A 12,359-nucleotide genomic window follows, 5' to 3' on the forward strand; every position below is an offset into this window, starting at 1 on the left:
TTTCATCTGAATATCAACAATTGTGAAATTAAGTTAGCAGAAACTGTTTTGAGTTCAGTTGATCTCATTTTGTGTCTCTGTGAAATAGTGACCTATGACATTATATTATATTGAATATCAAAAATGTTTGTGTCTATTTGTTAATGAGCTATTTATGGACACATTAATGTTTTTAGATTTGTTTAGTGACGGTTATAGTTCTTTATTTTGAACTAGAAAGATAAAATTAGACAAAATTACTTTTAAATGAAATAATTATTGTAATTAATGGGGTTATTATTCAGAATTTCCATGAATTAGATTTCAGACATCTTACATTAAAACCTATAGGTTAGTTGAGTTAAATCATTCCATTTGCATATGTTTTTTTGTTATTATGTTATTATGACATGTATCGTCAATTAACACTTTTGACAATTAAATATGTAAATATTCATATGCCTATGTAAGTCACAGAATAATTTTACTGTTAAGATTCATCTCTATTCTGCTTTGTCCGTCAAAAATTATTCAATTAAATTAAATTGCCAAAATTAAATTTTAAATAGAATAGTTGATTTAGTATTTAAAAATTTGTTGGGCTACAGGGTGATATGGTTGCTGATATATATAATTTCATCTGAATATTTACAACAATAAATAAAAAAACATATATATATATGTATATATATATATATATATATATATATATATATATATATATAACCATATCAAATTAATACAAATTTTGTCAAAAGTCATTTAGGTCATTATTCCACATTGCAATGCATCTGATTTGACCTTCCTTCTAGTGTGATGAAATGACCATATCAACCATAATGTTAAACATTTCTTTCTTGACTTCTTCATGGCATAAAATAGCATAATACTACTCTTTTCAAAACAATAGTTTTTTACAGAATCAATTAACACATGTTGATTTTTTTTTCACTTTTCCTTTTTTATTAGCATTGATTTGATGTCAAAATGCAAATAAAACAAGACATTACCAAAAAACAAAAAACAAAACCTAATTTCACTTAGGCCTATGACATAGGAAACTGGGTTATAAGATACATAAGATAAATACATTTACAGAACAGAAAATCCATCTCTTAGCTCAGTTATTTATATACTTCAATGCCAGTGATGTTGTACCTGTTGATGACTTTCTTTTTTTTATCTTTGAGCTCCCAGATTAATTTTAAGAGTTAACCCTTTGTACATAGCCCTGAAGAATACATTTTCATGGCCAAAGTACAGGAACTCTGTTTCTGTTCACAGCTCAAAAACCGTTATTGCATCCACACACACACATACACACACACACAACTTTCCATGGATAATAATAGTATCATTTTTCCTAACAAGGGAACAAAGATCAGGTACACGCCTCATTAGTTAGTGCTGTGATAACAAATTCATACACTGATAAAAAGTTCAAATATTGACCTCTCATGTCAGGTTACATAATGATCCGTTTTAAGCAAAGAACAGCAATGCATATTAAATATTTGAGCACATTTCAATTAATAAATGAAATTACTCATCAATTTGAAAGAAAATACAAGTGAATCTGTTTAACGGAATTCTGCTAAAACACGATTCCTGTTCAATTCAGTTTTGTCTGATGGTGTTGATGAAGAAGAAGAGATAGGTGTCAGTGTCACACTGTACAGATTGGCAACGAAAGTCTCCCATCCTCGACGGAAAGCTCTGTCCATGGCCTGAAAGTGAAATAAATAATAAAGTCAATTGATCACAGAAAACAATATCCTTTATATAATATGAACATGCATCTTAAAAGTGTGTTTACTGCAGGGTCATTGCTCTGAAAGAAAGAATGTGTCCTTATTGGCTAAATTAAAATACATGGAATGTATGTGAAGTGACGGGGTCATTTGGTTATTTGCACATTCCTCCAAACAAGGTCACCTTGCATTTGACTGAAAAGAGTTGTTGTTCCTTTATTGCTTGCTTCTTTCCTCTGACCAGGTGCAAAACCAATAAAGGATAGTGACGTAAGTTAACAGATGGGTCAAGAAACTGACTAGGCCTAATAAAACAAGGGGGTGGGGTACGGACATACATGAAGCTAGCGCTATGGTGGACCATAACCATGGGGTGGTGGACTCTGGCAGAACTCAACAGACTGCTTATTTCAGCACAATTCAGAAAAAGGAACTTTAGCCCAGATGCCTCTACAAAACATTTCACTCTCCAAACCAATGATGGTTCTCTTTCATTTCAACTCAAATGATGGAGAAAGCTATCCAATATGTAGCCTTATGGGGTCTAACAACAATAGGCTAACAAAGAAACAAAAATATGTAAACATGTTTTGTATATATTTAAATAGTGAGCAAACGCATGATTTGTCTATATTTATCTATAGCCAGTCATTAACCATAACTGTAAGTCTCACCTTGTTGTGTTTGATTCAATAACAAGAACCGACTCATTAAAGTCATTTGTTCGAACTGGTTGCGCGCATGTTTTTATTCACTAAAAAGAACCGTAGCGCTGTCGCGGCGCCACTGAACAAGAACTTTGTCAGAGTATATTATTAACGCTATTCCGTCAGCGTCGAAGAATGAACGTGAGTAACGCTAACGAAACGAACCCGTCCCAAACGTCATTCAGTACCGGTTCTTTATTCTTACCTTCTGATAATTCTTGAGAGTGTTCCTCTTCACAATTTCCATTGCCTCTCCTTTCAATTTGCCTTCTGTCTTCTTCTGTTTTCTCGTGTCTTCCATTTCCCCTTCTCCTTCCTTCTCCTTCTTCCCTGATATTAGAATCTGGTCATCAGCATGTTCCCTCATGGAGAAATGGACCATTGTTGATTCTGGTTCTCCGCTGTTTTCCAGGGTTTGGGTTGTGGGCGGCACCTCTGGGTTTAGATCTACAGAGGTGGATTTGTTGGTCTCATTACCCAGTTGTTTGTCTGATGTAAATTTGTCATATTTTGCCTTTCTGGAGCTCATCCTGCTCCAGCGGCGACTTAGTCTGCTGGGCTTTCTCTTCAGTAAAGTGGTCCCATCATCATCCATCATACCCTGGTTAAAATCAACCACATGGTCATCCTCTTCTATCCAGCCTGGAACTGTCCCATTGTCTTGGCTGCTTCTGTTCAAGGCTCGTATCTGCTCTTCTGTGGGTGTGGGTTCTCCAAACATCTCATCCAAGCGCCCGTAGAATCCATTAGCCTTGTCCAGGAAAGGAGGAGAACGAGGGGCCTTGTTCTTTTTGGAGCTCTTGCCGATAGTCATGGTCTTGAGAGATGGTAATCCAGTCTTTGCAATCTAAAGAGGAAGGAAGGAAAAAGGAAACATGTGACTTTGACGTGGTCATCTGTTGAAAATGTTGGGAAGAGATCAGACAAATGTTTGTCACGGAGAATTTACTTAAAATTGTTCCACAACATTCCTTACATAATCAAACAAAAGAAGAAGAGCAAGAAGAGCAGCAGGCTTCCTCGATGATACTGCCGAAGTGAAGTCTACATGGCCTGAGGTTTATCTTTCCCCTCCATCCCACTGTGTGTGTTTATCAGTCATGTCATCATAGACACACTGTTCAAAGTTCATTCTGTGTGTATACAGCATATCAGTAAGTTCCTATTTGGGACAGTGTGTCTCCTAAACCAACACTCTGCTTTATGACTTTTTGATAAGATGAGCTCAAGTCTGTCATTGACTTTGACTCCAGTTGGTTGTGCTGGAACTGCAGCTGGTGCCAGACAGATGACTCAATATCACTCACAAATATGTCATACTTTGCAGATTTAAACAGAGTAATTATTGCTTGTTTTTAATATTATTCATATAGCCCTATACAAAAGAAATTGACTGAGATTAATATTTGACCACAAAACTTGCATACTGTATGTCAAAAACTTACAGTTTGGGAACTAACAGTTGTCCAGATATATAATACTTGATTTATAAATCAAGCAAAAATTTTAATTTTACAGGCCATGCTGAAGACTTCAACTCTTTAGAAATGGTGCTATTTTCTCATATTCTCTTATTGTCTTATTTACATATAAGTCAAGCTGTTTTTACTGAAAGCCTTTTCTGTTTCTGTTTAGAAACAAACTAACTTCAGCATCCAGAGTTAACCAAGTCAGAGCATATATAATTTGGTATTATAAATGTTTACACATAAAAAAAGAAGACAAAGCTGTATTTTCCTCTATACATCAAAATTATTAATTTTCTTATTCTTATGTGTAAACTATCATTTACCCCATCCCAACCTTAAGGTTGCTTCACAATAAGCTTAACCCATTACATTTTAAGAAAAAGAAACATACAAAAAACTGATTTATAGCAGTAAACATATACATAACACAAGAGCACTCAAGTTTGAACGACTTACCTGCTGGCTGTGTTCGCGTGACTCTTCTCTCACTCGCTCTTTGTGTTCTGGGTCCAACTCACCTTAATCTGACACACACAATCGTCACACTGTCTGAACCTGTCGTCATTCAAGCACATTAATTCCTCCCCCTCTCTCTCTCTCTCTCTCTGTTTCGTTTAATTAACTGAAGAAGGGAAGCAGCCTACAAAAACCTCAAAATAAGTATCAGCCAACTAAAACCTAAATACACAAACAGTAGTATCAAACTTTTACTACAAAAGTCGTAAAGTTGTAAGTGCAAGTGTTGCCAAGAACCATTATCAGAGAGGTACTGACTCACCTGAGCAGGACTCTTAAATGTGTTTTGGGGATTATTCACTGGGTGGGAACATGATGCACGGTCAGGAAATTTCATTTCCAAAAGGAATACTAATCCACTAAGAACACACTCATTACACATATCCCAAATGTTCTTGCTCATTTACATGTTTTTCCTTAAAAAAAATGATGTTGAAATAAACAAGGGAGCTCAAAAACAAAAGCAACTGTGATGAAAAGAGAATGAATATATGCCTGGAAACATTAGGTGTGGCATTAGAGACTCCTACAGGGTAATACTTAAGAAAGTGCATGTAGACTTGGGTATTCATGTGTAATTGTACGTCGGAGTGATGTCTAAATCTGTCTTTGGATCTCATTGTGTGCTTTAAAATAGTTTAATCAACAGTAGTCATTTGAAGAATCATCTCTCCTTGTGCTTACAGATAGAAAACTGAAGAAGAGTAACATCACTGCCCAGTGGCAACGACCCCCGAGGATATAGAGAAACGGCTGTTTCACAGATGTGACTACACTTGAGTGTTTGGTTAAGAGGGCACAGGATGCTGTAGTACTGTTGAATCATTGTAAAGCGGGAGTTTACTGCCTGCTTATTCAATCCTTCTGGTTTCTGGGGCTCACGTGGAGACATTATTCATAATAAAGCTGGTGAAAGACTGACAAAAAAAATTAGGATGAATTTGTTCTCTGAGTGAGATAACATCTGAGATAAATGCCTGAGAAAAATATCTACTTTTGTTTACAATGAGAGTCATTACATAACAGGTGGTGCTTGAACATGTGAAGGGGCTTTGACATCAGGGTTGTTCACCGTTCAGAAATGAATTGAGTAGCAAATTAATTCTGTTTGCTACTGCTAGTCACAAACAGTGTGCAGAAGTGAAATTTGATTTTAAACTGAGGTAAACTTAAATTAAGTCAAGATAAACTTTGAATGATGGCTTGACAAAGCCTTGTTTTAATTAGATCAATAGATGCAAGAGTGTCCATCCACTTTTTCAGCTGTGTTTCCTATTCATTTTTCTCATGAAGTGTTGTTGTTTTTTAAAGAGTCTTCATTGAAGAATTATAAGCCATTAACCAAGGTGAATCATAACATTACAAACTTTTGATTAAAGGTTAGGTAGGCAATTTTAATACATACATTGACAGGGAGGTATGACAGTGTACCGAATTCAATAATTGGACAAACATTTTATGGTCCTACTCCTTCCACAGGCCATATTTATATACATATAAATACATTTAGACCTCTACACTTTGTGATTGCAATCAGGATGTGAATAAACTTTCAACCAGCATAACAAACATTTTCTGGAACAAATCACTAAAAAGTTTTTGGAAATAAATATTGCTAAATGTGCATATATACAAATATTTAAGAACGTAGGGAGACTATATATCATATAAACTAGATATATCATATATTATATAGACTTATATCAATTGCTGTGTTTCACGGGAGTCGGCATGCACTAAAGAGTTCAGTTTGCTTGTTGCAACTGTTTGGAGATTTATTTTATTTTCACCAGGAATTCTGCTGTTAAACATGAATATTTAAAATAAGCTGAACAATGAACAACCTTGTAGCTTAGAGTAGAACTGTCTTTAATAGTTTATTAGTTATCGTTAAAAATCAATTCCCTTATCCCGAATGTGAAAGGGACCAAACTGTTGCACTATATTCAACTTCCTGTGAAGTGACCAACTCATGAATTAGAAGGCAGCCAATACTGTTCACATCTTGATTGACATATTTACATTCTTACATTTGGATTCAGTAAAACAGGAAGACCTCTGCTTCATTCTGCTATCTATCTGCTATCTACAGTTTTTACATCGCCACCAGAATGATGATGTGCATAACTAGAAATGTTATCACATTCTCTAAATGTTTTCACTCTTCGTTGTTTCACAGGTTCAAGTGACATCATTTGTACATTTACACCGTGTCACCTGAAGCTTTACCAGTGCCACGTACACATCACGCCCCTGGATTAAAGATAATCAAAGCATTGTGACTTAAGAGATCATTAATGGCATAAATAGACAGCGTATCTAACCTATTTATGTACTCCACTTATCAGTGGAAAAAAAGTCTTTATTATCAAGGCATAAGACAAGTACACCTAGAGAGACAAAGACAGCATAGACATAATGAGTTCATATTATAATAAATATATTTCAAGCAAACCTCACTTCTAATCTATAAATACAAACTCATCATCTTAATGATTGACACCATATGTACAATTCCCTTTAAATAATGTTTAAGTGAACCGGTGATTAGGATGGTTTGTGGGGTGCAGGATGAATTATAACAATCCATTTCCTTTTAAGCTGCGGGTTTCTTTGTGTCGCTGCATTCGCCTGCAATCATCACCTAATGTCTTTGGTGTGCCAACCCAGAAATCACACTTACAGAAGTGTCTTCAGTACATTAAAATTTACCTCTTGCCATTGACATAAGAGAATCTGTTTGGCACTACGGAAGTGTGGATGTTTGGTAAAGTTCAGGCATGTTCTAAAGAAGGGTGGTGCTCACACCTCCACATCCGGATCTGAACCCAACCCTTGCTTCTGCAAAGCGTCTTCCCGCTTCATCTTTGGCTTCTCAGTTCGGGTGTGCCACACCAGCACCTGAGCAAGAGGAAAATCATTTCAATAGTACATAAAAGAATAATTGACCCATTCCAAAAAAGGTTGGGAAAAATTCAGATTTTAAAGGAGTGGTTCACTTTAAAAAAAAAAATTGCTGATAATTTGCTCACCATCATGTCATCCAAGATGTCCATGTCTTTTTTTCTTCAGTCGAAAAGAAATTAAGGTTTTTGATGAACACATTCCAGGATTTTCTCCATATAATAGACTTCAATGGGAACCAAACGGTTCAAGGTCCAAATGAGAGTTTCAGTGCAGCTTCAAAGGGCTTTAAACGACACCAGACGATGAATAAGGGTCTTCTCTAGCAAAACGAGTGGCCATTTAAAAAAATAAACACAAAAGTTTAAGTTTTATAAGCACAAATGCTCGCCTTGCTCTGTTCTGTGATGCCCGTTCGTGACTCTCCTGTTCGAACTCGTTCATCAAAATGAAAAAATCTTTTTTCGAGTCATGACACGAAGGGTCCCAGATAAGTTTAAAGCCTTTTGAAGCTGTACTGAAACTCTCATTTGGACCTTGAACCGTTTGGTTCCCAATGAAGTCCATTATATGGAGAAAATCCTGGAATGTTTTCATCAAAAACCTTCATTTCTTTTCGACTGAAGAAAGAAAGACGTGGACATCTTGGATGACATGGGGGTGAGTAAATTATCAGCAAAAGTTTTTTTAAAAGTGAACTACTCCTTAAAGAATTGACTTTTTTTTATTTGAGTTGGAATTTAAAATGAATTCTCCACACAGAAATTTGAATCGGAATTAGTTTAAATCCCTGAATAACAATTCAGAGAAGCAGGTCATGGGATTCAGAAATTGAATTGGAATTTTAAAAGAATTCTTAATTTATTTTTCAAATGTGATTCCATTCAACTATGATTCCAACGAAAGTGGATTTCCCTTCTGCCATAGCTCTCGAATCTCATTAGGTTTGTGGATGCCACATGATTGACATTGATGTAGTTACTTAATATGCTAGAACTATTTAAAGACATCCGGAATCTGAATGTTGCACTATATTATTCAACTTCCTGCGAGGAACTCATGAATTGGAAGGGAGCCAATACTTCATTTTTTTGTTTATTGAAATCAAATTAAATCTAAATATTAGATGAAAAATGTAAACTACATGAAATATAGAAATGTGTCCTCGGCAGCTAACTGAAATAAGTGACAAAATTACTAAACTAACCCTGAAATACAAATAAATTTGTACTATTCAGAAATTAACAAACTAACAAAAATGTATTTTCATAATGCATAAGAGCTAATAAACAGAAACCTCACAAACAAAATAGTCTTAAAATAAGCTAATATTCAACAATGCTGATTAATCTCCAAACATTATGTGCAGAATAAAGGATATACCTTGGAGCACAAGTCTGCTTTGGGTTCAAGGTCGTCCATAGTAACCAGGTGTTGAAGGAAACTACTTTCCAGGAAGCCCATCTGAGCATCACCGTCAAACCGTGCTTCGGGATTGGTCATTACCAACCTCAAGGACACTGCAAAACCAGCCATGTCCATGGGGAAAGGGCGATTGGGGCGCCAGCCAGTGTGGAAACGCACAACTTTCCCATCTTCCACCACAGGCCGCTCAAATTTCATCCCGCCCACCAGACCCACGGGCCACACAGAGACACGGTATGTGTACCGCATCTAGGGGTGATAGGAAGGAGAGTGTGAACGGAAAAGAAGTATGATATAGACAAAAAAACTAATTAAGAGGCCTTGTGTCCATAGACATCTTTGCCTATAGACACAAGGCCTCCTGATTTGTTTGTTTTTTTTGTCTATATCATACATATTTTCCAGTAGACTATGTACAGACCCAGCATGGTTTCGAGAAGGCTTGGTGGAATTGAGACTCCAAAAGAAAACATCAGTTACACCTGAAGCACAGTTCCACCTGGATGTTTAACCTGTAAACACCCATTAAATGACTTGAGATGATCCCAAGTTCAGCTTTCATTGAAATTCTGCCAAAACCAGAAGTGCCCAAAAATATGACTGGTGGTAAACACTACAGTTTTAAAGTTTAGGATCAGTAAGATCAAAAAAGAAAGAAAGAAATCCATCCATACTTTTATTCAGTACAGATGCATTAGATTGCATTCTTTTTTAAATACATTTTTCTTTTTAACTTTGTTAATCAAAGAATCCTGGAAAAAAAAAAATTACAGTTCCAAAAAAAAAAAAAAATATGAATCAGTTTTCAACATTGATAATAATTAGAAATGTTTCTTGAGCAGCAAATCGGCATATCAGAATGTTTTCTAAAGGATCATGTGACACTGAAGACTGGAGTAATGATGTTGAATATTCAGCTTCGCATCACAGGAAGAAATTACATTTTGAAAATATGAAAATAAAGAATTTGTATTCATATTTCAAAATATCACTGTACTTTGTGATCAAATAAATGCAGCCTTGGTGAGCATAAGCATTAGCATTTCACGCTAATATACAGTATATTTAACCATTAAAACACCTCACCTCTTCAAAAAGCTGCAGGCTGTATGTGTTGTCATCATCAGCAAAGTACACCACAGCCTCCTCGAGGGCAGCCGCTTCCTTTCCCTCAGCAGCAGCACCCATCTCTCGGAGCCAGCGTAAACCCTCGTTCCTCTGCTCAGCTCCCCGAGGCTTCAGCCAGCTGGGATCACCTTCCTGGAGCTTCCTGTCTTTGGGGGTCAGCTTGTGCAGGTGGGTGTAGGTCAGGCCAGACGCAGCCAGGAAGTCTGTGACGAGCGGAGTTGGCTGGGGAGCGTCCTCCACCACGATCCAGTGGAGCTGAGGAACATGGAGGAAGGTGAGAGACAAACGAGTGAGCTCAGCTTTCTGCACCAGTCTGGAGAGAGGGAGAAAGAGAGAGATTCAATTCTGTGCAGTTTAGACTGAGACTTTCCTCAAATTATTTTTTATTCTCATCCACAAAACATGCAAACTTCTTTAAACATCATTTTAGAGATATTTTAAAGGGATAGCTCACCCCAAAATTATGTTGTTACTGTGTAGTTGACTGAGTGTCCTTTTAACTTTTGACAATGTGACTGAAGTTTATTTTTAAAATGCATTATCATATTATTTTAGTTAAAACTCATAAATGACTACAAATAACTGATGTTAGGCAAATCTGTTAATGTTTTGTTGCGCGTTTCTGAAATAAATGAAAAATAAAAAAATATCGGCCGATATGTCGCCTCGCTTTTGGCTTGCTTTGAGCTTGCTCAGTTGGGATTATTTAGTGTTTAGCAATGTTGTTGATCTGTGTTGTGCTACTTTCATGTTATCAGTGTGAAGCTGCTTTGATACAATCTGTATTGTGAAAAGCGCTATATAAATAAATGTGACTTGACTTGACTTGATATATCGGATTTTAAAACCAACAAATATTTGTATCGGTATCGGCCTTCAAAATCCTTCATCGGTCAGGCTCAAGCTCAGTGGTGGCACTGATGCATTTACACAGCAATAACGGAATAAACAGTATATAAATGGTATAGACCATTTTGCAAGATGTAAACAAAACTGGTCCAGAAGCACTTCCTGTTTCAATTTTTTAACACTACATAAAAGCTGGGATAAAATAAAACCAACAGAACATATAAAACTGAATCAAAAAGTTAAACAAACATCTTTAAGATTTTTTCTTTACATGTGAAATAAAGAAAACAGTTACAAACTGAAACAGGAAGTGTTTCTAGACCAGTGTTGTTTACATCTTGCAAAATGGCCTATAATCCTAGGGGTTGAGGCGGGTCAGAGCAGGCATCATTTAGTCTTGCTTTTATCCGGCATTGCGTCTTTACACTGAATTTCGAGCAGGCACAGACCAACCGTAACTCGGCTGTGTAAAGACGCCTTAACAGTACCAAAAACTTTAACACTGTTCTATTGATGCCTTGCACACTTGTATATGTCCTTCTGAATGACATTCCTCCATGTAATCTTGAAACAGCTGCCTACATACCTTGCATATGTGGGTGTTATCACATAAATTTTGGGCACATCAGTCTTCTTCAGCTGTGATGTTTTTATGTGTTCCTGCAGCTTCTGAAGCTCCGTTCGCAGATGAGAGATCTGCTGATCTTTAGACATGCCATGATCACTACAGTCACAGCGCTGACCTGCGGAGAAGATTCACTGTCATGGTTAACAAGGGCTGGTTCAAGGCCGAAGGAACAAGGTAAGGATGGTGTTAGTGATGATTCCAGCCTTACCCAACTGCATCAGCGCATAGATGAGTCCAAGCAGTGACACCATGAAGTACATGACAAACACAGTCTTCAGCTTCAGCCTCATCCTCATGATGACCTGCTGATGCAGAGACCAAGACTGACGGAGAAAGGGCGATGAAACCGGTGATCATGAAGACAGCTCATGTGAATGCATCATAACTGATGATGGAAAAAATGGGATGGTTTGCAGCTTCCCAAATAACACTTCCAATAAAATCAGATATCTATTTCAGTAACAGTTATGAATTTACAGCAACAACTAATGTATTTTAATAAATTACACTCAGTGATGTGCATTAAGGTTAAGTTGAGATGAATAAATCCTTTCCGGTCGCTTCATTTTGTGTATTACAGACAGCGTTATGCGTTTCTATCGTTTCGATACTAGAGAAGCGCAATATGATGTACAGCGATCCCATTCATCCACTGCGCAGCGCAGTACCAACAACTTCCGCTTTCAATGTGTAACATGGTCAATGATCTCCTGAAGCATGGAAACAAACCATAGTTCCGCCCTCTAACTTTTGTTTAAAAAAACGTTAAACATTTAACTATTTAATACGAAAAATTCCAATGAGTGAAATAGCAGATTGTTTAACTTTTTTGTATTATGACCAATTGTTAAAGAAAATGTAAAACCTTTAAAACACAAAGTGCATTTCATCATTAGCACATCCACCATAAATATACTGATTTTGAAATGGCATTGTAGTGATTAAAAGATATCCAAGGGTCTGAATTAGCTGATTAAATTTTTATTTAATAATAAAATACTCT

At 36.4% G+C, this 12,359-nt stretch overlaps 2 protein-coding genes across 3 annotated transcripts; both read right to left on the reverse strand.

Moving 5' to 3' along the window:
• Window positions 1–919: 919 nt before the first annotated feature.
• Window positions 920–4,471, reverse strand: LOC120470424 (uncharacterized). Of its 2 annotated transcripts, XM_089129665.1 has the most exons (4): window positions 4,363–4,446; window positions 3,414–3,570; window positions 2,643–3,284; window positions 920–1,706 (listed from the first exon to the last, which is right to left on the reverse strand). In XM_089129665.1, the coding sequence occupies exons 3-4, from the start codon at window positions 3,249–3,251 to the stop codon at window positions 1,560–1,562; spliced, it is 756 nt and encodes a 251-aa protein (XP_088985791.1). In that variant the 5' UTR covers window positions 3,252–3,284; window positions 3,414–3,570; window positions 4,363–4,446; the 3' UTR covers window positions 920–1,559. The 2 variants fall into 2 exon arrangements, with proteins under 2 accessions (XP_088985791.1, XP_039515938.2); XM_039660004.2 differs by lacking the exon at window positions 3,414–3,570 and having other exon boundaries at window positions 4,363–4,471.
• Window positions 4,472–6,749: 2,278 nt separating this feature from the next.
• On the reverse strand, window positions 6,750–12,001 carry b3gat3 (beta-1,3-glucuronyltransferase 3 (glucuronosyltransferase I)). The gene is made up of 6 exons (XM_039659908.2): window positions 11,864–12,001; window positions 11,565–11,741; window positions 11,315–11,471; window positions 9,838–10,192; window positions 8,710–9,000; window positions 6,750–7,323 (listed from the first exon to the last, which is right to left on the reverse strand). Exons 2-6 carry the CDS (start codon window positions 11,650–11,652, stop codon window positions 7,225–7,227), a joined length of 990 nt encoding a protein of 329 aa, XP_039515842.2. The 5' UTR covers window positions 11,653–11,741; window positions 11,864–12,001; the 3' UTR covers window positions 6,750–7,224.
• Window positions 12,002–12,359: the final 358 nt, after the last annotated feature.

The sequence above is a fragment of the Pimephales promelas genome, chromosome 1, assembly GCF_988280905.1.
Source record: "Pimephales promelas chromosome 1, fPimPro1.hap1.1, whole genome shotgun sequence".
Lineage (NCBI taxonomy): Eukaryota > Metazoa > Chordata > Actinopteri > Cypriniformes > Leuciscidae > Pimephales > Pimephales promelas.

Bases quoted from the DNA above. Each gene is read 5' to 3' on its own strand.
- LOC120470424 (XM_039660004.2), bottom strand. From the start codon at position 3,251: ATGACTATCGGCAAGAGCTCCAAAAAGAACAAGGCCCCTCGTTCTCCT. The intron at 1,707-2,642 runs GTAAGAATAAAG...TTTCACTTTCAG, and splicing joins CTCTCAAGAATTATCAGAAG to GCCATGGACAGAGCTTTCCG.
- b3gat3 (XM_039659908.2), bottom strand. From the start codon at position 11,652: ATGAGGATGAGGCTGAAGCTGAAGACTGTGTTTGTCATGTACTTCATG. The intron at 10,193-11,314 runs GTATGTAGGCAG...CCCTCTCTCCAG, and splicing joins ATAACACCCACATATGCAAG to ACTGGTGCAGAAAGCTGAGC. The intron at 7,324-8,709 runs GTATATCCTTTA...CCTCTTGCTCAG, and splicing joins AAGCAGACTTGTGCTCCAAG to GTGCTGGTGTGGCACACCCG.